Source organism: Thermobia domestica, chromosome 12 (genome assembly GCF_964235325.1).
Source record: "Thermobia domestica chromosome 12, izTheDome1.hap1.1, whole genome shotgun sequence".
In the NCBI taxonomy this organism is placed as follows: domain Eukaryota; kingdom Metazoa; phylum Arthropoda; class Insecta; order Zygentoma; family Lepismatidae; genus Thermobia; species Thermobia domestica.
Genome location: NC_137465.1, coordinates 25,894,377 through 25,921,710, shown reverse-complemented (window position 1 = coordinate 25,921,710; position 27,334 = coordinate 25,894,377). Strand labels below are relative to the sequence as shown.

The 27,334-nt window shown below is 37.6% G+C and overlaps 2 protein-coding genes across 2 annotated transcripts in view; both read left to right on the top strand.

Annotated features, from left to right (window-relative positions):
- The window catches only part of LOC145666372 (uncharacterized), a 35,816-nt gene extending 28,471 nt beyond the window's left edge, over positions 1-7,345 (top strand). The window contains exon 3 of the mRNA XM_081733544.1: positions 943-7,345. Within this exon, the coding sequence (XP_081589670.1) occupies positions 943-3,379 (2,437 nt within the window). The 3' untranslated portion in view covers positions 3,380-7,345. The remainder of the gene's footprint in view (positions 1-942) is intronic.
- Positions 7,346-25,484: 18,139 nt separating this feature from the next.
- LOC145665904 (uncharacterized) lies at positions 25,485-25,997 on the top strand. The gene has a single exon (XM_081733010.1). The coding sequence runs from the start codon at positions 25,485-25,487 to the stop codon at positions 25,995-25,997; it is 513 nt and encodes a 170-aa protein (XP_081589136.1).
- Positions 25,998-27,334: the final 1,337 nt, after the last annotated feature.

The following is a 27,334-nucleotide window of genomic DNA, read 5'->3' as shown; positions in this document are numbered from 1 at the left end:
AGCGAGACGATAATTTGAGTTAACCTTCTCCCGTCTCCAATGTAAAATGTTAAGTCTCATCCCGATATTGTTTGTTTTGTTTCAGAATCGAGTTGACAAATTCCTATTGTCATGAATAACATTAAACAAAACCGAAATGCTTTTTTTTTTGCCTAATGTCACGCGTCTGCTTGTAATGGTATGACCTAAGCGATAAGAAGTTTCTAAATTTTAATCTACGAGATAATTCTTATTATTAGTATTATTATTCCTGTAGATTTGATAGTTCAAGTATTGTAACATCCGAGTATTCAAATTTCTGAATATAATAAAACGTGTCATCGCCGATCAATCGCCATCAAAATTCCTGAAGTAAAAAAAATGCCCGACGTGGATTCGATCCAGGAACATCCAGATTACTGCTCAAGCGCCTTGACCACTGAACCACGATCATTATGCGGTAAATGATTCGTCCTTAGTTGATTACGTTATGTTTCTGTGCCTCCGCTAGGAAATTTATGTTACTTTTCTTCGTTTCAAAAAGTCTTTCGTGTTTCTTTTATAATGATATAAGTGAGTAATCTTCGGCAGAGTTTATATTAATAGCTTGGGTTGTTCTTAAACCTGCGGTTCACATTGTACTTCTCCACACGAAACTATAGATATGATAGTTTTAGTTCTCATTATCTGCACATGTTTCGAAGCAGTCACCCTTACCTGGCCAAAGACTTGTGTCCGCCACTATACAAATGATTGTTCAATTTCACATAGTAAAGCAAATTACATCCTCTATTTTAGGAATAGAGATATATATGGATACTTCTCAATGGTACTCCGTTTCATATTTGTAACATATTTCATTTAATAGAACAAAAATAATGTTAATTTTGTCATGAAATATAGGAAATGATTTCTCTTCTATTATCTCTAATCACATTTCCTTGTTTGTTGAAATTGTTGCAGACGCGATAGCGTATTTGCTTTTCACGGAGAAGGGAATACATTTATTACATTAAAAGAAGCCATTTCTTATTCAGATGAGGAATCTTATACTTCAAAGCAGTTTGGCAAAGGATTTAATCGATCACGTTTGTCAAGACATGCGCTAACACAGGCAAGTAAAAAGCGTCATACGTACCAAAAGAGTGATAAACGCTTTAGTCAAAGTTACACTTTTTCGAGCGGTAAGTTAGTACAAAAATGTGAGAAATCCCACACCTCCGGAGTGTGTGGAAAGGAATTTAGAGTGCGTTCATGTTTAGCTAAACACATGTTAACCGACATAGGAGCAAAGCTACACACATGCAAACAGTGTGGTAAGGTATTTAGTCGACGTTCATGGTTGGTTAGACACATCTTAATCCACACAGGAGAAAAACATCACAAACGCAAAGATTGTGGTGAGGCATTTAATCAACGCTCAAGTTTGGTTAGACACATGTCAATCCACTCAAGAGAAAAACATTATTTATGCCAAGAGTGTGGTAAGGCATTTAATCGACGTTCAAATTTGGCTAAACACACATTAATTCACACAGGGGAAAAACATCAAATATGTGAAGAGTGTGGTAAGGCATTTAGTCAAAGTTCAAATTTGGCTAAACATATCTTAATCCACACGGGAGAGAAACCTCAGAAATGCGAAGAGTGTGGTAAGGCATTTAATCAACGTTCAAGTTTGGCTAATCACGTTTTAATCCACACAGGAGAAAAACATCACAAATGTGAAGAGTGTAATAAGGCATTTATTCAACGTTCACATTTGGCTACACACATGTTAATCCACACAAGAGAAAAACGTTACACATGCCAAGAGTGTGGAAAGGGATTTAGTCTACGTTCATGTTTAACAAGGCACATGTTACAACATACAGGAGAAAAACCTTACGCATGCAAAGAATGTGGTAAGGCATTTAATCAACGTTCAAATTTGGCTAGACACATGTTAATTCATACAGGAGAAAAAAATCATAAATGCGAAGAATGTGGTCGGGCATTTAATCAACGTTCTCATTTGGCTAAACACATGTCAATTCACACGGGAGAAAAACATCATAAATGCGAAGACTGTGGTCAGGTATTTAGTCTCCGTTCAAGTTTGGCTAAACACATCTTATTCCACACAGGAGAAAAACATCACAAATGTGAAGAGTGTAATAAGGCATTTATTCAACGTTCACATTTGGCTACACACATGTTAATCCACACAAGAGAAAAACGTTACACATGCCAAGAGTGTGGAAAGGGATTTAGTCTACGTTCATGTTTAACAAGGCACATGTTACACCATACAGGAGAAAAACCTTACGCATGCAAAGAATGTGGTAGGGCATTTAATCATCGTTCAAATTTGGCTAGACACATGTTAATTCATAGAGGAGAAAAAAATCATAAATGCGAAGAATGTGGTCGGGCATTTAATCAACGTTCTCATTTGGCTAAACACATGTCAATTCACACGGGAGAAAAACATCATAAATGCGAAGACTGTGGTCAGGTATTTAGTCTCCGTTCAAGTTTGGCTAAACACATCTTATTCCACACAGGAGAAAAACATCACAAATGTGAAGAGTGTAATAAGGCATTTATTCAACGTTCACATTTGGCTACACACATGTTAATCCACACAAGAGAAAAACGTTACAAATGCCAAGAGTGTGGAAAGGGATTTAGTCTACGTTCATGTTTAACAAGGCACATGTTACAACATACAGGAGAAAAACCTTACGCATGCAAAGAATGTGGTAAGGCATTTAATCATCGTTCAAATTTGGCTAGACACATGTTAATTCATACAGGAGAAAAAAATCATAAATGCGAAGAATGTGGTCGGGCATTTAATCAACGTTCTCATTTGGCTAAACACATGTCAATTCACACGGGAGAAAAACATCATAAATGCGAAGACTGTGGTCAGGTATTTAGTCTCCGTTCAAGTTTGGCTAAACACATCTTAATCCACACAGGAGAAAAACATCACAAATGTGAAGAGTGTAATAAGGCATTTATTCAACGTTCACATTTGGCTACACATATTTTAATCCACACAAGAGAAAAGCGTTACACATGCCAAGAGTGTGGAAAGGGATTTAGTCTACGTTCATGTTTAACAAGGCACATGTTACAACATACAGGAGAAAAACCTTACGCATGCAAAGAATGTGGTAAGGCATTTAATCAACGTTCAAATTTGGCTAGACACATGTTAATTCATACAGGAGAAAAAAATCATAAATGCGAAGAATGTGGTCGGGCATTTAATCAACGTTCTCATTTGGCTAAACACATGTCAATTCACACGGGAGAAAAACATCATAAATGCGAAGACTGTGGTCAGGTATTTAATCTCCGTTCAAGTTTGGCTAAACACATCTTAATCCACACAGAAGAGAAACATTAGAAATGCGAAGAGTGGGGTAAGGCATTTAGTCAACGTTCAGATTTAGCTACATACATGTTAATCGACACAAGAGAAAACCGTTCATCATGCAAAGATTGTGGTAAGGCATTTAATCAACGTCCAAGTTCGGTTACACACATGTTAATCCACACATAAGAAAACCATTAGACATATCAAGTGTGTGGGAAAACATTTAATCGCCGCTCAAATTTGGCTGCACATTTTAATCCACAGAGAAGAAAATCGTTACACATGGTATGTCTGGTAAAGGATTTATTCTACGTTCGTACGTCACAACGCACATGTTACCCATAAAGGAGCAAAGCAACACACATTGCAGTGGTGTGGTAAGACAGTGAACGTTCAAGTTTGGCTACTCACATAAAAATTTGCACAAAGGCAAAACATTACACATGCCAAGAGTCTGGTAGGGCATTTAATCAACGTCCAAATGTGGCTACATACATGTTAATCCGTACAGGAGAAAAATACTACACATGCCAAGAGTGTGGAAAAGGATTTAGTCTATGTACAATTTTGGCTACAGGTATGTTAATCCAAACAGAAGCAAAATCTCACACGTGCAAAAGATGTGGAAAAGGATAAAGTTTACGCTCAAACCTTGCAATACACATGAATGAAAAAAAAACATGCGAAGAGCGTAGCATGGCATTTGCTCAAAGTTCACACATGGCAAATCACATTTTAATCCAGACAGGACAGTAATCTCAAACGTGCGGAAAGTGTAAAAAATATTTACTGGCTGTTCACATTTAGCAAATCGCATGCTAGAGCACACAGGTGAATAACCAGGCACATGCGCAGGTTGTCCTAAAGGATTTAGTTTACATTCTGCATTGGCAAAACATGTTACTAGACAGCATGTAGAAAGGGATTTGACGCATTTCCAAGTTGTTAAATTTTAGGAGAAATGTTAAGTGCACGATATCTATATACTGCAATAGAGGTCTACAATAGTATTAAAGATTAAACGGATGAGACTACGTTACGTCCTTCAAATGACGTACTTGCCCTTGCTAACGGAATATAGGTTTAGAAGAAAAGTTGGTTAACTCCGTATTTGGATGGAGATGTTACGGCAAATTCGTTCCGCATCTACTCTGCGAGCGGCGCTTCTGCTTTGCCGTCACGGGGATCGCTGCACAGTGAAAAGATGGCTGACGCCGTGGAAGGTTTGAGTGACGATTCCACAAGTAAATACTTATCTCAAGATATGGGCTCCGAATTTACCGAGATATGGGCACATTTTTACGTAAACGCGAAACAAAAATATCACGTTTCGGCTCGCTTTGACAAAAGATCGGCCGTCCACCCTCCACTACAAATTTGGGATTGTACTGAACCGGAAATAATTATTTTTTTTGATAATTTTCTCGCAGAAGATTGATGTGTTTGAGACTAGCGAAATAGTGCTTTAGAATGACACATAATTTCGTAATGCAGATTTATAAGTGGAGACAAGGGCTGTTTTCCAAAAACAGGTTTTCTTGAAACCTATAAAAATGAGCGAATGTAGAAAAGAAAAAAGATTATGTCGAACGCAGAAAGGTCTAGCTTATATTGTTCTGGCCAGAGTCTCTCATGCCGGAGAGAAAATAAGATCAACTCATCCTCTAGAGGAGTGAAAGATAAATGAGAAAGTGGACGAGCAAACGGATTGAACACTGAAGTGCGTTGATTATGCCATTGAGAAATTGTTACAAAAGTATTCATGAATTTTTTTTTCTTTCTTCATGTTCTTCACCTGATATATCATTGTACGTCACAAAGGTATGCTAGAAGTTTTAGACTTAGATCTGTTTAGAGACCAAAATTGTTTAGTGTTGTTGATGCTGGTGTCTGATTTTTTGAAATATAGTCTAGGTATTTACTGCATCTCAATAGATTTTATACGAAGTCCAATATCAGAAATTCCTTTTAAGATATATATTCGTTTGGAAATGACCGCCAGAGTTCCCAAGCCTTTTTTTCAGAATGTGTGGTGACTGTTCGCCGTGCCATGTTGGAAATTTCATTGTATTTGCTTCTTTAAACGGTACAAAATCTTTATTGTTGCATTAAAAACATCGGCGAAAGAATCCAGTGCCTCGTCTAATGTTCCATCTAGTAAGTGTCCACTGTAACACCTGTAGTACTTTACAAATTTTACCCAAACGAGCCTTCTTCCAGTCAGGTACAAGCTTTCTTTTTGAGTTTGATTGCTGGCTTCTGGAGTTGGAAGTAAGATAGGGAACTGGGAACTCATGGTCTGAGAGAACCAACGTTTTATATGAGATGTCACATTCAGTCGAAAAAATAGAGATGATATAATCTAAGCTGTTACTTTTATGCGCGTTAAAAATATTGTACTATCCCAAATCGAGTCCTTGAATAGAATAGTCGACAAAAAGGTGTCATTTGTGTCTTATGTTATCCCATATTTACTGTCGATCCATATCTAAGCCCAAGTTATAGTCACCAAAATGAGCAAATTTTGTCACCTTGTGACGGCATCTGGAAGTGATTCGTGGCATGTTTCAAGTAAACTTTGATGACTGTTTCTATGTGGTCTCGAGAAACTCCCAACGAAGTTTTATTTTTTGGACAGACTTACCTCGGCTGAAGTAATTTCACACTCACGTACGAGATTATTCTGTGCTCTGCTGCCCCATTTACTTTAATACATACTCCGCCCCTATGGTCTTGCAGTCGTATCTCTATATAGAGAATTGGAAGAGAAACAGCATTCCACTGTTCCTTACCGATTCCTTCAGCCATTTTTCACTCACCACTAAAGACCCATATTCCAGCAACTAACTAACATTAATAGCACAGTCCGTAAAATTGTTTTTAATGCTTTGTATATTTTGGTAGTATACTTTAAACATGGTTTTCTGTTCACTTCACTTTTGACCAGCATTCTCCTGTACATCACCACATTACACACAGAATATGGAGTACATGATTTGGCACGCTTCTCCAACGTGAGATGACGTTGTCCAAGTCACTCAATCTTTTCTTACCATCTGTGTTGAACATTGTAAAATATATTAATGGAGTGTCCTGTTGCAACAAAAGATAACGGTATTTCACTGCATTTCCAGCTGGAGATATTCTGCAATGCATTGTCAAACGCAGACTCTAGGCGTTACCTTACTACTGGGTTCACAATCGAAATGATAAAGCACAGATGAAGAAAATACCACCTCATAGCTTGGCATTAACAGTGATCACTGGATGGATGATGACTGAAGAGATATTTGATGTCTGCTTAGAACACATTAACCAAATTTCAAAATATTCGAAAGAAGATCCAATCATTATGCTCCTCGAACACCACAAAAGCCACGTAAACATCACTGTGATAAAGAAGGATTATCGAAATGGCGTAGTTATGAACATTTTCCCACTGCCTTGCAGTCACAAACTGCAATTGCTGGAAGTTTCGTTTTTGAAGACCCACTACAATCAGGTGTGAAATAACTGGCTATTTAATAAACTAGGAAAAACTATTTTCATTTTATTGATGAACTTATAGGACGGGTATACCCCTGTGCTTTGACACAATAGAATATCGTATCTCGATTTAAAAAGACTTTAACCTACCCTTTCAACATTGTTCCTTCCAACACAGCAAGGAATATTTCCTCAATCAAAAGAAAACATTTTCCTTGGTTACCAAAAGATTTTCCTTCTCTGGACATTTCCATGCTGGTTTCCCCAATGTATTCCGAATATTTCCCAAAAATATTTCCCCAAAAATGTTTGTAAAACATTTCAGAAATTACCTGGAGTACATTTTGAGAATGCTTGCTGGAAAGTAAGTCCAGGAAAATATTCACAAAATATATTAGAAATATTGTTTTGGATCTAATTTAGTATGTTTTCACTGTTGAGAAGGGAAATATTTTTGAAATGATACTAAAAATGTTTTCCATATGTGATACGGAAAACAATGAAACGAAATATACTCCACATATTTAAAAAAATGTTTTCTAATACGTTATTTGCAATATTTTCTATTTTTATGAGAAAACGTATAAAAAACATTTAGAATATTTTAAAAATAAATTATTTCATAATATAAGAAATATTTTGTTTGAAATGTTTTAAAAAGGTTTACTTAATTTTTACAAAAGTATTTTGGTAATCTTCTCCTATAACTTAAATGAAATATTTTCGTATGATATTTTAGTATTATTTCCGGAATATTTAATCAAATTTTGAATATGAAACTTTCGAACAGATAAAAGGAAACATTAAAAATGAATAGAAAAATGTTTTCCATTCTGTTTTGGAAAATATTTTGTGCCTTTAGTGAACAGCATGTTCTGATATAGGTCTATTATAGAAACATTTTTACATTGTTTCCAGAATATACTCTTCCGTTACTGGAGAAAACATATTCCTTGTTAGATCTGAGAAGTATCCCAAATATTTGCCGGAAATATTTTTTAAAATGTGTTTGGAGAACATTTAATGAAGTACAGGAAGCAGTGGCGTTAAATAAGCTTTCCGGGCTTAAGCCCCACCGAAATTTTTTTACTATATTAAAGTAAATGAAATATCCTGCACAATTTTCACATTTCCAGGAATAAAGTTAGCAAAGTTAGCAGGAATAAAGTTAGCAAAAAATCCCTCCACGAAACAAAATCGTAAATACGCCACTGACAGGATGTGCATTTTTAGAACGTTAGTAGGAAAATAATGTAAGGAAAATTTTCACAAATTGTAATAGAAATATTGTGTTGAATGTAATGTAATGTTTTCAATGTTGAAAGCAGTGGTAAAAGTGGATCTGAAAAGGGGGGCGGTAGGTAGCGGATGACGTCACGACGTTGCCCCTGACTATCTTTGACCATTGTATTTTTTTTAGGAACTGGGGAGACGCCGTACATATTTTTTCCAGGTGGGGGCGGCGTCCCCCCGCACTTTTTACCCCTAGTTGAGAGAGAAAATGTTTTCGAAGTAACACTAAAAATGTTTTAAATAGGGCCTACATGATAAAGAAAACAGAATAGGCCTGTGAACACAATAAAATGTTTTCCAACATGTCATATGCAATCTTTTCTATTCTTACAAGAAAACATATGAAATATAATTTTTAAAATATTCGAATATTTTAAAAATAAATTCGTTCGTAATATGAGAAATATTTTTAAAACGCCTATTAATTTTGTATGGAAATGTTTTTGTTACCTTGTCTTGTAACTTAAATGAAATATTTTCATGCAATATTTTAGAATTACTTCCAGAATATTTTATCGAATGCTGAATAAATTCTCTCACAAGAGTATCGTTGTAGCATTATTACCAATCATTATACTAATTATAGCAGCATCAAATAAATATTTTTGTTAAAAATTTGAAATTTATAATATCCTGTGACAAGGCATTTATTTGAGATTGCAAAATAGCATCGCTACATCAACCGTTTGTTTATCAAAAGTACCAGCATTCCTGGCGCGATATGTTGAATTTGAATTTTGATCTGTCTCTGTCACCTTATCCCCACCTGTTCTTACTGCCTATTATCTTTATTTACAAAGATCTACGTTATTTAGCATCTTATAAGCATCTCTAAAGATTCATTTCAATTCCTCATCTTTTTCTTTTGATCATACCGTCTATAATTGCCGGGAGAGCGATCTTCGCTAAGGCAAGTTGCAACCACAGAAGAAGAAGAATCTGTCTCTGTGAAGTTGTGACAACAAGAACTTACAAGAAAAGTCGGTAAGTAGAACGATTACACAAAATAATTTAGCTTTATTGTCTTAAAAGTTATGACAAATTTATTTTTACAAATTAATAAAGGTTGTGGGAGGCTAGATTTCAACTTTTTATGTTTATACATAAAATACCGTGCAGGTCAAGGTGACCAGAACTTTTACTTTCAAAAACGGGACGTATACGAATCGGCGACGGCGGGGTGGTGGTGGGGGGTAACTTCCACATTGCATTTTGGGACTCGCAGTGTTTTCAATTTACAAAATACACACGTAAGAATGATAACACAGCGTTTCTAACTTAAGTACTACCCAAAAATACTTTTAACTACTTCAACACTCAGAATTCCCACTCAATTCCCACTTGAACCACAGAACACTCAATTCTCATTTGAATATTCAGAAGTTCTAGGCACGGCTGAACCTTCTCAATGAGTGTTGTTACGGAAGAGTGTAGAATTAGCATTGACCATTTATATTTTGAATAATAATTACGGGACACCGGTCAGGTTTGCTTAAAAACGGGACATTTAGGCGTCCGGTTTGAGGATCAGAAAAAAACGGGACAATGATTGAAAATAAGGGACTGTCCCGGCCAAAACGGGACGTGTAGTCACCTTGGTGCAGGTTTCTTTTGGCTCACCATTCGAAATAATTGCTGAAAAATGGATTATTTTAATAATTTTCTTTTTATTGTCTCCTAAGTGATTTTCGATAGGCGATTTGAAATACGTCACATGGCATAGATGAAATTCAAAGGGAGCGTCAAAATTAATTGTCGAAAAATTACAGTTATTATTTTATGATTTTCGTATATATATACACGGGGCCGGATGTATGACGTAAAAACTAGTGCAAAAAATACAAATCAGCCTGTACTACGTGGCCACTAAAAAGCACCAATAGGCAGGGCTCTAGAACACAGGTCTCTCTTCCCATTTATCTGTAATGTAGACAGAAATGATCGTGCCCTGCGGGGCTCTAACCCTCTTTCACTTGCTAATGCTCGCTCGGCAATACTATTTGAATTAAATATTTTACTTTGGTACAGAAAAAAAATCTATTAACCTATATGGGGACCTGTGTTCTAGAACCTTCCCGCACCAATACTATCTGAATCAGAGCAGGGCAAAGGTGGAGGACAGCAGGAGCGAGTGGATGCTTTCCAAAGGGAAAAGATGTGGGCAAGTCTAGGCAAGGCAGTGGCAATAACCAATTCATCTGAACCTGTTCCTGCACTTAGTTACAGTTCCCAAGAAGGGAAGACAGAAAACAACGTGCACTGCCGGGGCTCTAACCCGCTTTCACTCGCTAACGCTCGCTCGGATATTTGTGCTTTATAATGTTACTGCCTTGCCCAAAGTAAAGAGTTACCAGGCGTATATTACCATTTTAATGACAGTTTATAATAATTTTCGTGTAGTTTTACTTCTGGCGTGCCACTCGAAAACTGTGTTTCTTTCAGAAGTAATGTTCCGGGAGCATTGCTACTACTAGTATTATTATAAACCTATTGTTTTGGATGCTCCGGGGGGGGGCACTGCCCTCCCAAAAACAGGTCTGGAAGAAACACTGCTCGAAATACTTGGTGAGATATAATTCTTTCGCCACTTTCTTTCTTGTGTATTCAATGGTTTTCGCCAAGCGAAGTATAAATTTTTCACTTGGCATAGATAAAATTCAAGGGGACCGTCAGAATTAATTGTCGAAAAGTTACAATTCTTTTACGATTTGCGTATTTATACTGAGTCCTGATGTGTGGATAAGAAGTACAGTACAAAAAATAGAAATCAATATGTGTTAGGGGCAGTGATGTAATGCTAATTTTTTAGGTGGGTATACGCTCCATCCCTTGTCTCTCTCTCACACACACACACACATTATATATATATCGGGTGTTTCAATACTATTAGTCTTTGCACTATTAAGATTTCAAATTCATAAGAAAGTTATGAAATATCCTTGCTTATAGGCAACTCACAATGGCTCTCTGCACGTATCGATTGCATAACAAGCAGGATGTATATACAGGATTTGTCCGGGAAGTAATAGGACTGATTTTATTCCGCCATGACTGTACTTCGGAGCGTGCGCGCACCGACTGGATCCGGTAGAGGGCGTTCCTAGCTAACGAACGAGCGGCTGGTCAGTTGTCTCCGAGCACACGGAGAGTCAGGACAGGCTTTTTCGCGCGACGTGTTTCTGTGAGTGGTGCAAGCCGAAAATGCAGCGTTCGTTAGAGCAGAGGTACGCGATTAAATTCTGTGTTAAACTCGGTAAATCTGCGACAGAGACGTTTGATATGATCAAGCAGGCTTACCCAGATGATGCTTTAGCAAGAAGTGGTGTGTTTCGGTGGCACAAGGCCTTTTCGGAGGGCCGGGAAGAGGTCGCCGACGAAGACCGTCCTGGAAGACCTTCGACTTCGACAAACACCGACAATGTGACTCGTGTGCGCGAAGTTTTGAACTCAGACCGTCGACTAAGTATTCGTTTAATTGCCCAGATGTTAAATTTACCAAAAACTGTGGTTCATGAAATTGTGACGAAGCATTTGAACATGCGCAAGGTGTGCGCGAAGATTGTCCCAAAAGTGCTCACTGACGACCAGAAATTGCGGCGAGTGGAATTGTGCCAAGAAAATTTGAACATGTGTGAAAGTGACCCCCAATTTTTGAATAACGTAATCACAGGTGACGAATCATGGATCCTTGAGTATGATCCCGAGACAAAGAGGCAATCTTCCGAGTGGCACACGCCGGCGTACCCTCGCCCAAAAAAGGGAAGAATGAGCAAATCCAAAGTGAAAACGATGCTCATTGTCTTTTTTGACATCAAAGGCATCGTCCACCATGAATTTGTTTCTCCTGGACAAACCGTCAACGCCAAGTTTTACGTAAAAGTGCTCAAGAGACTCAAACGAAGGGTGAATCGGGTCCGACCAGACATCGGAGCCGACTGGAAGCTGCACCACGACAACGCCCCGGCTCACACAGCCTTTCTTGTGAACAGCTACCTGATCAAGGCCGGCATCCCAACGCTTCCGTAGCCTCCCTACAGCCCAGGTGTGGCCCCCCGGACTTCTTTTTTTCCTCGCCTGAAACGCCCGATGAAAGGCAAGCATTTTCAGACGACAGAGGGGATCCAAGCAGCTTGCACCGCGGCTCTCAAGGCTATTCCGGATAATGACTTCCGTGACGCCTTCAATGCTTGGAAATCGCGCTGGCAGCGCTGCATCGACGCAGAAGGAGTCTATTTTGAAAGTTTTTAAAGAATTGTAACGATTGGCTCAATTTTTTAAAATCGACTCAGTCCTATTACTTTCCGGACAAACCCTGTATGAAGTAACAAGAGAAGTCTGAATGGAGAGCTATGTTTTGGAGAACAGTTACCGAACCACTTAACCTATCAACCAGAGACTAAGTAAAAGATTACTTATAATGTTATAGATTAATAGCTCTCTACGTTAAGTAGGTCAGGCTGTAGAAGTGGTTGTACCTGTATGACTGATAAGAAGGGAAAAATGACTTGGACCATGTTGTTTCTGCCACCTTGCTGATTCCTTTTGTCCTATCTTCACTATGACACTTTCAAAAGATATATTGAATGTATACAGAAATAAACATATCTCGTTTGAGTTAAAATGTTGCGTACACTGAGAAAAATCCGTTCTCCGGACAGCGGTATATTGTACAAATATACGGAATCCTCTTGCTTAGTACAGAAATCAGTATGGAGCATACGTTATCCATATGCTACATATGCACTGCCTTTCGATCTTACATCATGCCGTTGCAGGATGTCTGACACCTAACAGATTTCCGTATATCACATGCATATACTTATGTTACATTGCCTCAACTATATGTTATATACGTCCATTTGTATGTGAGATACTATCCGCCTATATTGTTTTATACGGAAAGTACGTATAGATGGAACACTTATACAGAAAGTATTATAAACCATCCGTTTTCAGTTATACGTCTGCTGTACGTTAAGTCCAAAAACTACAGGAATTATGCATGTAACCTACCTTTTTAAGTACGCCACCTACATTTTTTCTCAGTGTACATTTGGAGAAATTTAAGATTGAACTTTTGAATTTTAACATTGTAAATCGGTCGCGAACCACAACCTACTGGCTGCTGTGATAATCAGGGTCATAACCGAGAAGAGATTGATCGCCCTCAATCAGTAGTTTGTCCGTCCTGCAGCTTACAGCCTCTCTGTTTCTCTCTCTCCGAAATTGTTTTTTGTTGTTGTTCTTTTACTCGGAGAATGAATTTAGCTCTCTTTTGTCGGATCATAGTTGCATTAAAATAGAAAAAGGTTAATTTTGGTTTCGTTGGCGCATGATGCTTTTAGAATTGATAGATTGAGTGACCCAGTAGCCTAAATACCAACAGCAATAATGTCGAAATTAGTATCCGTATTAATACTAATATCGACCTTATTGCTGTTGGTACTTAGGGTACTGTGTCACTCAACTATTCAATTAAAACAATGACAGCTATGTCCCAATGAGCAAATAATTAACGACTTGAAGCGTTGATAGCTAAGTATAAAGAATAGACAAATAAAGAATACAATAATACTAAGACAAGCTGTTTTCATGAACTATCACACCTAGAACTTAAAATTTTAGTTGTCTCGAAAAAGCAGAAATAAACTTAGGTTATACCACTGTCATAAGTTCAAATCTAATTTTTGGTGCGATCTTCAGATACCTTTGGTGAGATCTTTCTTCTTTCTTTTGCTGCTTTTAATGCATTACGATGGTTCCGGGATTCCACCTTAAAATGTAGGGCAATATTTCCTACACTCACGGTGGTGTTGAAAACTGACGCTAAACTTCAACAAATTCGTATAATCGGGACGGCTCTTGAGGGAAGTCACATCGGGTCTATGAAAATCAAACCGAATTAAGCATATGCCAATTTCAAGGAAAATTTAAACCGAATTAAGCATATGACGCCTGCGGCGGCGTTATGATAGAATATTTTTCGTGTTTGTAACTTGGTCCGATAAGTTTTTTTTTCAATTAAACGTTTGGTTCTTTTATCAGAAGCGATTCAAAATAGTCGCTTCGACAAAGCAGCAAATAGGCACCTTGGAGAACATTTTTGAGGCCAATTTATGGTTAAGCCCTGATACCAGCGCCGAAGTTACAGTCGGGTAGTATTGGTATACCCATCTAAAACTTTAGTCCAATAATTTCTTTCGATTCGAGGTTTAGGTTTCCCGTCAGAAGATTTTTAAAAATCAGAAATGACAATCTTTCCGAGAGAAGTAGCTCAACTGGTAGAGCGTGGCTTCGTATTCGATAGGTCGTGGGTTCGATTCCCGCTGCCAACAATCCTGACTGTGGCTTTCCTCAGTCCATCAGGCAAATGTCGGGATAGTAACTACTAAACAGTCTTTGGCTGATACCTTCCCAAATCCTTTCTATTATTGATCTTGTTGTTAGATATGCAGTATAAAATGACCTCTGATCTGTATCTGGTGATTGTTAAATAAATAAAATAAATACGCACCCTGGAAAAAAGGAAAAATAGATAAAGACAAAAAATGCTCTCCTCCTAAAGTATTTCGTAAACGAACCGGGATTAGGTAGGTATCAAAAAAAGAGAAAGAGAGAGAAATACTCAAAGATGCACACAATCCGTATGCAAAATTTTAATCTTGATATCTTGAAAACTTTGAAATCTTGATATCTTGATAACTTGATATGTTGAAAAGTTTTTTTGAATTTCCCTTAAGCAAAAAGTCCACCCTTCCGCCCCCACTTGGCACCTCCAAGTTTACCATCCGATACCAAAACGCATCTAGGGTGCTCTTTGGTCCATGCTTGACTTGACCAATGATAATAAAAAACGGGTTCAATAGGTATTATATGAACTTAATAAGCGTTTCAACATAATACTATTCCATGGTACCGATTCGTACCATAAACACCGTTAAACACTACTAAGCAAATATTTTCGAAGTGACGGCTGTATCGAAATGATCAAAGATTGCTGTGACATGCTCACACGCTACAAGTCTTTCCTGGCTTTTGTTTTCTACTTCTTTCTGTTAACAAATTTTCTTCAATTTTCTTTTTTATCTGAACGAAAATGAAACAACGAAGAAAAATGTTTATTTTTGCCCCTTCCTTTTTTTGTTCAGTAGACTGAGTAAAAACTACTACTAGTACTAGCTGCTGAGTATTTATCGAAATAATTCGCTCCTTTCTTTGATGTCAATTGCGGCTACAAATGAGCAGTACTAATCCGAGGTTCGCTGTTGTATTTAGTGATACTGGGAACGACGGTGAATACTTCAAACTAGACCGGCCATAGGTCATATGTTTTGTCATTTTTGTGGAGGCCAACGATTTCTTGGCGCATACACATTCATTTAATTTCCTCTTCACTCTTAAAGTAAAGACAACATTTTTTTACGGAACCTCCTTCCGCGATTAAAAAAGAAACTGGTTCCATCCCATATTGCCTTGCTCAAATGTTATCCAATCGACACACTTTGAATTGAATTGGAATTTGGAAGGTAGGGACAACGCATGAGACATCTCGAGCAAAAATCACTGCATGCCCAGAGCGCTGTTTTCTATTATAGAAGAGATTCTCAGAAAGTTTGATTCCCACGCCCCGAAAACGCAAATATTTTAAAAGAATTTAGACATCATTCGCGGTAACAGCCTGACGACCAGCTGTTTAGTGAGATATTTTTGTTTTGAAAAGTACATGAAAAGCAGTTGTGTGTTTGTTCCAATGAATTGAGTATATTATTGATCGAATGTAGCGTGTACCCGCGTACTTCCTAAATTTTAGGTGGCTATACGTTAGTTTCCAAAATTTACAGGTGAGTATACGCCGTATACCCGCGTATACCCTCCATTACATCCCTGGTTAGGGGGCTTCTAAAAAGCACGAATGCCGTCTAACCGAGTCATGGAGGGTGAAGGTGGGGGCCCAAGGGGGTGCTTCCGAAGGGACCAGTCACGTACTCTTCTATTTTGATGACGGGATAATGGCGCGTATGTTACCATTTTAATGACGTATTCACGATTTTTTTGGGGGAGAGGGTCTTGGCTAACTTTGTTCCTGGAGGTGAGAAAATTCTGCAAGATAATTTATTTATTTTAATATCGTAAGTACAATTTCAAAAGGCTTAAACCCGGAAGCCACTCTTAAATACACCACTGGGTTATAATAATTGTAGGGTTCACTCGAGCAGACGTTTACACCGAGAACAAAATTTATAGGGAAAATGTGAAATAATTTTCGTGAAGGAATATGAGTGTGAATGTAAGTTATTTCTGTCATGCACAGCTTATTGAAATGGAATTTGAATGCAAATAGAGTAGAAGTAAGCGGCGGGAATTTCCAGTTCATACGTCAGTTGTGGACATCTGCGATGGCCGTAATATGATTTTTTTAAAGAATTGTGTAATAAAGAGAGAAAGATTATAAAGTTTCTGCAGAGTCATGGTATGGTGAAGCGCGTAAAATCAACTGCGCAAAGTGTGGAAAAGATGTATTCACGAAGAAAAATTCAGAACAGAGGCAATAGCCCTACATACACTATTTTCAGTCGTAAAGGTGAGAAAGAAAGCGGGTGTAACACGTGTATTAGCTGTGAAAGGTGTTTTTTTTAAAGGATCGAAATTAAGTGTTTTTGAAGATAAGAATAATTACAAATATTGTAAATGACCATCCTCTTTTATGCGTACCCCTACCCCCTGTCGCTGACGTGCCTGCTCCCTACGCTGTCGCTCGGGCCCCTTGCTGTGCTTCTGCCCTGACTCGGTTAAATAGCGTTCTTGTTTTTTACTGGCCACCTAGCACAAGTTGTTTCACTTTTTCTTTTAGAGCTCCTCATGTAGTGCATAGGAGGGCGCGGTTGCTTAGTGGTAGAATTTAAAATTGTTGAATTTGTTGAAAAATTATAATTCTTTCGCTAATTTTATTATTGTCTCTTAAATGATTTACGGCAGGCGAATGTAAATACTTCACCTAGCATATATAAAATTCAAGGGGGCCATCAAACTAGATTTGCCAAAAAATTACAATTATTCTTGTATTGTATTGTATTCAGGGTTTGCCCAAGTGGGCCCAGCACGGAAAAAACCACCGGGTTTTTTCGGGTTGGACCCACCTGGGTTTTTGAGATTTTCGTTAGTATATTATTGGTGCAATTATGGTGATCACATTGCAACTGATTCGTATCAGATTTTGGACTTGGGCAAATTGGGTGCTTTCACGTTAAGGTATACAACATCCAACGTAAGGCCTTTATAAAGTTCTGAATGCACTGAATGTATTTAAAAAAAGTCGTACCTTAGATTGAGATAATTATAGAACAAATTAATTTATGGAATGTACTTATATCCTATTTGAAGTAAAATATGCAATTTTATATTTTAGAAAATACTTTCCTTGAATAGTGTGCTCGCTTACTCGGCGACGCCGAAGGACATTATCCCTCATACATCTGATGGGTTTAGGGCCATAGGTGCTGGTAGTACTAGTAAATATGTAGTGTATTAATAAAACTATTAGTATTATTTTTTATAATCTTTGATGGTAACACTGGTATTCTTCAGTAGAGTTTGGTTTTCCAACAACAGTTTAGTTTAGTTATTTGTTGCTACTTTTCAAATAAGCTTTCTGTATAATCAACACCAGCAATAGCGTAAAAATTCTTGTCAAATTTAAGAATCTTAATGCTCGGAGTTTCGAAGAGTGCGTAACGCTTACTATTTCAAGTGCTGAATTCAAACTTTGTACTAGTGGAAGTTTCGATGTACAGTAAAGAAAGCTTGCATTTTCGGAAAATAATAATAAACCTTCGTCGCGAAAGAAGTGCTCAGGAAATTCCCGCAATTAAACGCACAAAGCATCGGAACTGAATACTTCAACAATAAAACTATTTGAAAAAAATGAAATGAAATCTTTCAGTTTTACGTCCCACAATTATGCCTGTTAGGCTAAAGGAGACCGTACTTATGAGAAATGAATGAAATGGTGGAATGAACCAAGTGGGAGAAAACGGAAGAACCCGAGAAAACTCACGAGCGCGGTGTTTATCCGCCAAGAAGTCGACACGGCGCGAGCTGGAGACGAACCAGGGACCCCAAGCACCGCAGGTGAACGCTCTATCACTGAGCCACTGCGTCCCTAATAAAACTGTTTATTTTCCGCTGTAAGATATTTAGTTTCATTTAAGACATATTGAAACATTTATTTTATGGAGTTGAATTATACAGGGTGTTTCAAAACAACACCGACAACGTTTTTGAGATGATTCCTGACACCAAGATAAGACAAAAAGTATAGACCAACCTGGGTGCACAATTGCTTCCTTTCGGACTTGTAGGCTGCCGAAAATATGAAAAGATGAACTTTAAAGGTCTATAGCGCCAAAACTATGGGACCTGCCGTAGTCATGTCGAGACCACTTAAAAACTGAGATGTGCACTCTCCAAAAATACACGTTTCAGAATCCTGCGGTACTCACGCAACAATTTTTATAGAGTTAGCCTTGCTACTGACATATAATTTGGAGTACTGGCCAACTACCTCTTGTTCATGGTTTTGGCAGCTTATAACTCCGAAAGGAAGCATTTGTTCGCCTAGGTTGATCTATACTTTTTGTCTTACGTTGGTGTCAGGTATCACCTCCCAAAGCGGTGTCGGTGTTGTTTTGAAACACAGTGCATATATGTTAATTGTTTTAAATTAATTTTCTGGGAGAACGGTCTTGCAACAAATGCTCGGGAAATTCCCGTAATTGAACGCACAAAGTATCGGAAGTGAACTTCAACAAAAGAACCATTTATTTTACGCTAGAAAATATTTAATTTTATTTAAGACATTTTGAAACATTTATTTTATAAAACATGAGTTATAGATTGATTTGTTCTAAATTAAATTAATATATTTGTTTTCAATTAATATATTTGGTGTTCATATTTGGCGAATGTCGGTGAGGGTATTAGGTTGATTCGTTCTATATTTGTTAGTTCGCCTGCCTGTACCACACGTACAACAGGGTACCACTTTCCGTCTTTTAAGTTTAAATTTTCAGGGTACAAGTACGAGACAAACTAAATTTCATGTTCAGATTTTGGCGGCATACACACCTAAAATTTCAAAATGGCGGGTATCCACGCCGCAATTTTCAGTTTTTCAAGTTGAAATTTTCAGAGTAGAAGCACAAGACACTCTAAATTAACTGTATATATTTTGGCGGCGATCCAACGTAAAATTTCAAAATGACAGTCATTTTTCAAAACAGCAGTGAATAGAAAATTGTTGCAAGTTGTGACAGTCATAATCTTGAAATATAAATCACATTCTAACACTTTTACCCTAACGGCATTGGAATATTTAAAAAAAAACCTCAATTAAACCCGAAAATACCCGAAAAAACCCATATTGGTCCAGGTGTGTTGGGCTTTTTCAAAAAAGTCCGGGTTCTTCAAACCCTGAATGTATTGTATTTATTTTCACACGTTTTCATACAAATTGTTCACAACGTGAACGTATGAGTTGGACACGTCACAAGATCATTGAATGTGTACATATTTATACATTTAAATCTACATCCAATAGTAAAATAGCGTCAATTTAAGTAAAAGAGGTACAATTTTTCATTATTCTAATTTACATACAACGATATAAAACGATATAAATCATATTCACGAAGAAATTAAATGTCGACTAAAAGCAGGGAATTCGTGTTACTATTCGGTTCAAAATCTCTTGTCGTCGCGAATTCTGTCGAGGAATTTGAAGCTTAAAATATATAAAACGATAATCATGCCTGTTGTTCTGTATGGTTGCGAAACATGGTCGCTTACTCTGAGGGAAGAACATAGACTGAAAGTATTTGAGAACAGGATCCTGAGAAGAATATTCGGACCCAAGAGGAACGAGAATGGGGAATGGCGGAAGCTTCATAACGAGGAACTACATAGTTTATACGGTTTACCCAACATTGTTAGGGTCGTCAAGTCTAGGAGGCTTAGGTGGGCAGGTCATGTAGCTAGAATGGAAGAAAGTAGAAACGCTTTCAAAGTCTTGACTGGTAGACCCATAGGAAAACGACCATTAGGAAGACCTAGGCGCAGATGGGAGGATAATATTAAGATGGATCTCGCAGAGATAGGAATACAAAGTAGAAACTGGATCCAATTAGCTAAGGATAGAAGTCAGTGGAGAGCTTTTGTGAACGCGGCACTGAACCTCCGGGTTCCATAGGCCATAGAGTTAGTTAGTTAGTTAGATATAAAACAATATAACAGTTAATAAAGCATTACATTATACATATGCAAAAATATATATACACTTTAATCCTTATTTACTACAGACATTTTTAATATAAGTGATTATGGATTTGCGAGATATTCTCCTACAGAATAGAAGCAGTGCTAAAATAGTTAGTACTTGATTGCTTTATTGAAGCCGGATGTTTTGTTTTTTAAAGTGGAAGGAAGCTTGTTATAAATATCCACTGCCATAGGAAATGTAGTATTCTTATGCACTTTTAAACGTGAAGACTACATTAAGATCCGACGCTTGTTATATCTATCTATATATCTTTTTTACAAATTTTAGAAGTTCATATATATATATAAACATGAAAGAGATAAGATTTCAAAAAATTTAAATAGAGGTTTAAAAGAAGTTCGAGAAGAACTACAGTGCCAAGAATATAAAAACCAACCAAAAGTCATACTAGTAGTGCTTCTCTTGTAAATATAAAATACAGCTTCTGTACAATGTGTAGGAATACGGCGCCGGTGGAAAATAGTATCTTATACAGTTGTCTTTCATATGCACTTACGTGCTTTATCCATCGTAAAGCATTTGTAATTATTTTACACTTGTAAGGCTTCACTTATAAACCTAAAATACATGTATATTACTTTGAATATAATTCTATCGCCTGCAGAAATTTATTTTTTATAAATGTCTCTTTTCATGCATAGTTCTGAATTTTACCTGCATATCTTCCAAAATGTGGTGCGCCGAAAGTTATCCAGCACCTAAAATTTAAAGGTCTGAGTGACGACTGACTAATCCTCGCACAAGACAAGTCGATTAATTTAAAATAATCATTATTTAACTCATCATTTAACATAATTAGACACGTATTTCAGTTTTTAATTATTATTATTATTATTATTTTGACACAACTTAGAATGGAAGAAATAGGGCGCATACGCGGAAAGGGGTGAAAAGCATTTTAATAAGATGGCAACATCTCCGAATCCCTTTTGAGAAAATCGTCGATGCGCACCTTCGGAGCCTCTCCTCTTAAGTGCAATGTTGACCAGAGATGGTGTGGGTCAATGAAACCTTGATCCACAACATACTGACCCAAGACCCACCGTGACCCACAATGACTCAACACCCAACGTGGCCCATTCACCCACCATGACCCACTCTGACCCACCATCAACTATAAACAACTCTGAACCATTCTGACCAACTCCAATCCACTAAAATACATCGTCATTAAGTTTGATCCATGATCCACACCATCCTCTATACTGACTAAAGAGGTTATATTTGTAATAAACCAATCTTTTCCAGTAGTTAGCTCCTCTAAAAACTCACAGCCTGCATCTAAAAAGCCAAGTAGTAAGTCCTATTGCTATTGTTACAACTGGAAATATCAAAATCCAAAAGAGCCTGGACTTCTTTCTTCATTACAACCAAATGAGAAAAAGAAGAAAATGGAGGTCTTCAAACTAAAACGTAGACAAACTTGCCAGTGTTCAGAAAATGCTATCTAGAAGGTACTGAACAGAATGGGTTGGTGGGTCAATGGATCAGTGTGAGTCACGGTGATGGTGTTTCGCATTGGGTCACGCCTTGTAGACCTACGATCCACTGACCCACTTACAAATCTTGACCCATTTGACCCACCGACCCACTCAATCTCTGATTTTACATTTAGTATATCATTTAAAAGACGAAGCATACATCTACACATTTTTTCTCGATTGCGAAGGCTAGCTTGATACATATACTAGTTGAGATGGTAATTTCTTCTTAAGGTGAGAAATTGATACGATTAAAAAGCCCGTCTTGAAGTGGGTACAAACTACATTCCAAAGTTATTAGAAACGCTTTCGCGACCCCAGAAAACTATTGCTTCGACAAATATTTAAGTAAGTTTTTACATTTTATTAATCATATCTACAAGCTCCTCATCCTGTGAAGATGGGGATGAATTTGGATATAACGCCATTGAGTGCCTCACTACTCATCTCAACGACCCAGAAAACAATGAATAACACTCTACAATCAGTCATTTTACACTATTTTTACATGTCACTCCTCCCAACTTCCATCCCTTGAGGTATCTGAATTCCACAATTTTTTTCTTAGATTCAAAGTAATATGTCTCCCATGTTAGGTAAAAGTTGCTCCAGACATTCCGGAGTTTCGCTGGAATACACACGTATACATACATCAAAACATTTAGAGCTGTGTGAGCAACGCTTTCGATGTTGCTCCTGTAAATTCAAAATCCAGGTGGCATAGCCGCTCATGCCAAAATGCGGCATTAAATGACAATCTGTTTGTAATAGCGTTACGAACTCAAACTATGGATTTGACACTAATCTCAATCACTTGAGACATTTTATTTCTCATCCTTTATCGCCCGCCATGATGATGGGTTTTGAATCGATTGAGTTGATTTTGAGTATAACGTCCCGTCAGCAGTGGGGCTATATGAGACGTAGACCTACTAATTAACGTAGAATCCGAACTACATGAGCTCTCGCGGGGGGCCGAATCTGGGTCTCCCACGCCGAAAGCTTGTACGCCATACGCTTAACCACAAAGGAGCTTTACGATGAGAGTTAAATTTTGACTTTAACGCTTTCGCAGTTGTAATTATTAATATCTGCAACAACGAGAACTATTGATTTGACACTAATATCGATCACTTTTACTTTATATACGAGGGGGGACCCAAATGATGAATGTGTAGGCCACATACTTGTGACAGTAATGTAAGATATGGTAGCCATTGCTGCCATTGCGTAATGAATTCGTTTTATGTAGGAAATATTAAAAAAAATGCACAGAAAACATTTATTGAATTAGGCATTCTCTTCCCTGCCCCACTAGTACCACGTCCATATGCACATCATTTTTGCTGCATACATCATGTATATAAGAACAAGAATTATGCTTCTAGACCACTTCAGTGAAATATATCTTGTGTTATATGGGACCGTCCCGAAAGTAAATGTAAATTAACCAAATTTGACCCCCTCTTCCTCTATAAACAACAAGTACACATACAGATTACTATCATGTAGGGGACTACCACATTGCTTCACATACCAATTTTTATGGATGTACCACAAAGGGGGGAGGAGTACCCGCCAAAACCTGATGAAAAATTAAAAAACGAACTTCATTCTCCCTTCCTCGGCCGCACATACGTACCCCCTATATACATAAAATGCAACTGACGGAAAGCTTCATCCCTCAAAAATACTTTGGTACCAAATCACCTTTGTAGTTTAATTAGACGCTGAGCTATTGATATTTGTTGTAAAAATTAATGTAATTTACGTCAAAAAACTTAAACTCCAAAAAATGGCTAACTTTGCCCCCTCCCTTCTCCCCCATATAAGCAAGAAGTACAAATACACGATATTACAATGTAATGGCCTACCTCATTGCTTCACGTAACAATTTTTATGAATCTATCCCCCAAGAAGGGGAATGGTCCCCAAAAAAACTGTTGAAAAAAAACACGATATTTATCCTCCTCCCATATACATAAAATGCACATCAGCAAAGCTGCATCTTTCAGGAATAAATTGGTACCGAAACCATCTTCCAGCCTTAATTTGAGGTTTAAGACTGAGTCATTGAGGTTTAAAGCCCTGACACAACAGTTGCGTCAATGGGCGTTTAAAGATTAAGAATGTAGACGACCAGTAGAACATGACACAAAGAAACTAAACTACATAGTCCGTGAACGGAGATCGGGAAAATCCCGATTTCTTTCTCCGGAATTGAACATTTGGGCGGATCGAGATTAGGGAAGTTCCCGAAATTTGATCCAGCGGTTGAATATAGATGAGGGAAGTTCCTCTAAGAGCGCGCGGACTCTAAGAGTACGAGCAACAATTTGCCAGATCTGGCAACGCTTTACGATGTTTGTTTGTATTCCTGCAGAAGCGTCGTTGTGTGAAAGGTGGTTGTACGCAAGTTGTCTGCTGCCAGCATCTGTATCCTAAGTTTTATTCGGAAGTAAATATTTTTGATACTTTTAGTGTAATAATTGAGTTCCCACTAATTAGTGTGTTAGTTGAATACAAATATATTATGTTTCTAAACTTAGTATCAAATATTAGGTGTTACAATCAAGTTTGGGTATAAGGCAGATAATACCATCATATCTGGAAACTACTGCACACTTGCGATAGATTTTTAAAATGAGTGCGATTCCTCTAAGAGTACGCATTTTCTTTCCTTCAAGAGTACGCGCGCACTCTTGGGGACAGGTGATGCCGTACTCTTGGAGGACTGTGTAGACAATTGAATTTGACACCTTGTCAGATTATTTTCTAATTCTGACACTGCGAGGTTACTTTGAGGCAAAATGAATAGGTTTCTCTAATATAAACACTAGCAGTGTGCATCACTGTTGATTCGCATAGCCAAAGAAAGTAGGTAGGCCTAGGTATAATGTGAATCGCCGGCGATTTGCATGGCTCACTAAAGCAATACTAATGTAAAATCAGCAATGATTTACATTATAGCAATGTGTAATTACGCTATTCCTGAAGTGAATGAAGTAGGACAAAAATCTCAGAAAAGTGGGTTTGATTACTTTCAGGATCAGAAAATGACAAATTTGAACCTACTGCATTCGAACTAACCTCGGAAAAGAGTCTCATAGCTAACATACTGCAATCATTTTTTAATGGTTTTTGTTTAGCTATTGTTCCTTTTTAAAATATTTTTCCAGGGGACTGTCCCAACGTCCGTGCGACGGATAAAGCCAACATTCAGCCCTCTGCAAGAACAGGAATTGGCTCAGCATGTAAGAGACCTTGACTCCATGCTTTACGGTATCACATGCCAACAACTGATGGACCTTGCGTTCGACTATGCAGAGAGAAATCAGATCAACACAACTTCAAGATAGAGGAAGAAAGCCGGAAAGAATTAGATATATGCATTTTGCAAAACGAATGATAACATTGCGCTCACCGGAGAAATGCAGCCTTGGAAGAATATGGCTTCAACAAAACTCAATTCACGATATTCATCAGCAACTTTCAGGCAGTGTTACAAGACAAACAATTTCTCTCTCGTAGAATGTTTAATATGGATGAAAATGGAATTTTAACTCTCCCAAATAAAATTCCAAAAGTACTTTCGCCAATCGGCAAAAGGCATGTGGGCAAAGTTGTGTCTGGTGAGAGGGGACAGACGATTACTGTTCTTTGTTACATGTCTCCAACTGGAGTTTACGTGTCTCCATCCGTCATATTTCTCAGAAATAGAATGAAAATAGTGTTGAATGAAGATGGACCTGAAGGAACTTTACCTCTGGTCTCAGATTTTGGATACATAGCCAGCGAACGTTTTTCGGATTGGTTGAAACATTTCTCTCACCTCGTGAAGCCAACTCAGAATGATGAAGTGTTGCTACTTTTTGATAACCACACCACACACTGCACTTTGGAAGCAGTGCTGTATTGTAGGGATAATTACATTACCTTTCTTTCTCTTCCTCCGTATGCAAGTCACATGCTGCAGCCATTTGACAAGGGGTTTGGATCTCAGAAGACTGCCTTTGCAGCTGAATGTGACAAATTGATGGTCAACAACCATTGATCACCCACGGGAAGAATAACACAAAGGGATATTTCCGGCATCATCCACATTGCATAAGAAGGGATTGCAACAATTGAGAAAGCTAGGAATTCGTGCAAGCTATAGGGATCCACTCTTTCAATCCTAAGCGAAGTAGAATTCCAACTTTCGGCACTGATCGATCAACAATTGTGCTCTGCTGACAGCGAAGAGAATGGTGCAACATCATATGTTCCAGATGAACCAGTAGCAGTACTTCGTCAGCATGTCTGCCTCTTCCTAAACACTCAGGTGTACAAAAAACAAAGAGAGCAGGGAAGAAGTCTGAGATTATGACGTTTCCACCGTTCAAAAACAAACTTGAAGCATCCACAGAAGCAGCTTGCAAGAGGAATAGGCCTAACGATTAAGTTGATGCCAAGACTGAAGGAAGATGTGTTCCTTCAGACCAACCACGATCTTCATCCGAGGAGAATACTTCTGCCCTGGATGTGATGAGCAGTACACGCAACCCATCATCGAGAATTAGGTGCAGTGTCATGCCTGCAGTAAGTGGTAGCATGAGGCCTGTTCAAATTATGAGGGCCTCGGGGTTTTTAAGAGTGACAGCTGCTAATGATCATAAAAATGTCAGGTTTTAGATGCATAATTTTGTTGTAATGTTCTATTTCTTTTATTTGCGCATATAAGTTTCTGTTTAGTTTAGAGGCAGTGTCAGTTATACTTTGGTATAGTTTGGCAGTTTTCAATTTTATTTTGTAATTGTAATTGCAGTTTATAATTTTATTTTGTAATCTAGGCCTAGGTTAATTGTAGGCTATCTTTCGGTTTCCCTCATTATCAAGAATTTAAATACTTTTGATGTTACACTTATATTTGTATTCATTTAAATCAATTTCTCGCAAAATCATAAAACTTTGCACCTCTTTTCGTATTTCTGTCATAATTTTCTTTGAATTGTGTAATATCATCTTCGTTTGCTGCCTTGTAATAGTATTATTCTCACATAACAAATGCATACTCTTGGAGGACACATTGCGTACTCTTAGAGGCATAGTCCTTCAAGAGTGCGCAAATGCATTGTTTTATAACAATGCGTCTATTGTTGTAACTATTGCGTCACTGTCTTTATATTTGCTCCCAATTTTGACCTTAAGGAATGAATAAAGATTTTTGATAGAAATTATCACTCTGGGTGATTTCCCTTTTCTTCTTTACATGTTTAAAGACTAAGTGCGTACTCTTTGGGGAACTTCCCTTGGCAAGCAATACCTAAGAGTGTAAAATGTAATATATATGCGTATCTAGATTATTGTTTGAAACAAAATAAACATGTTTTTTTTTAAACAAAGTACTTT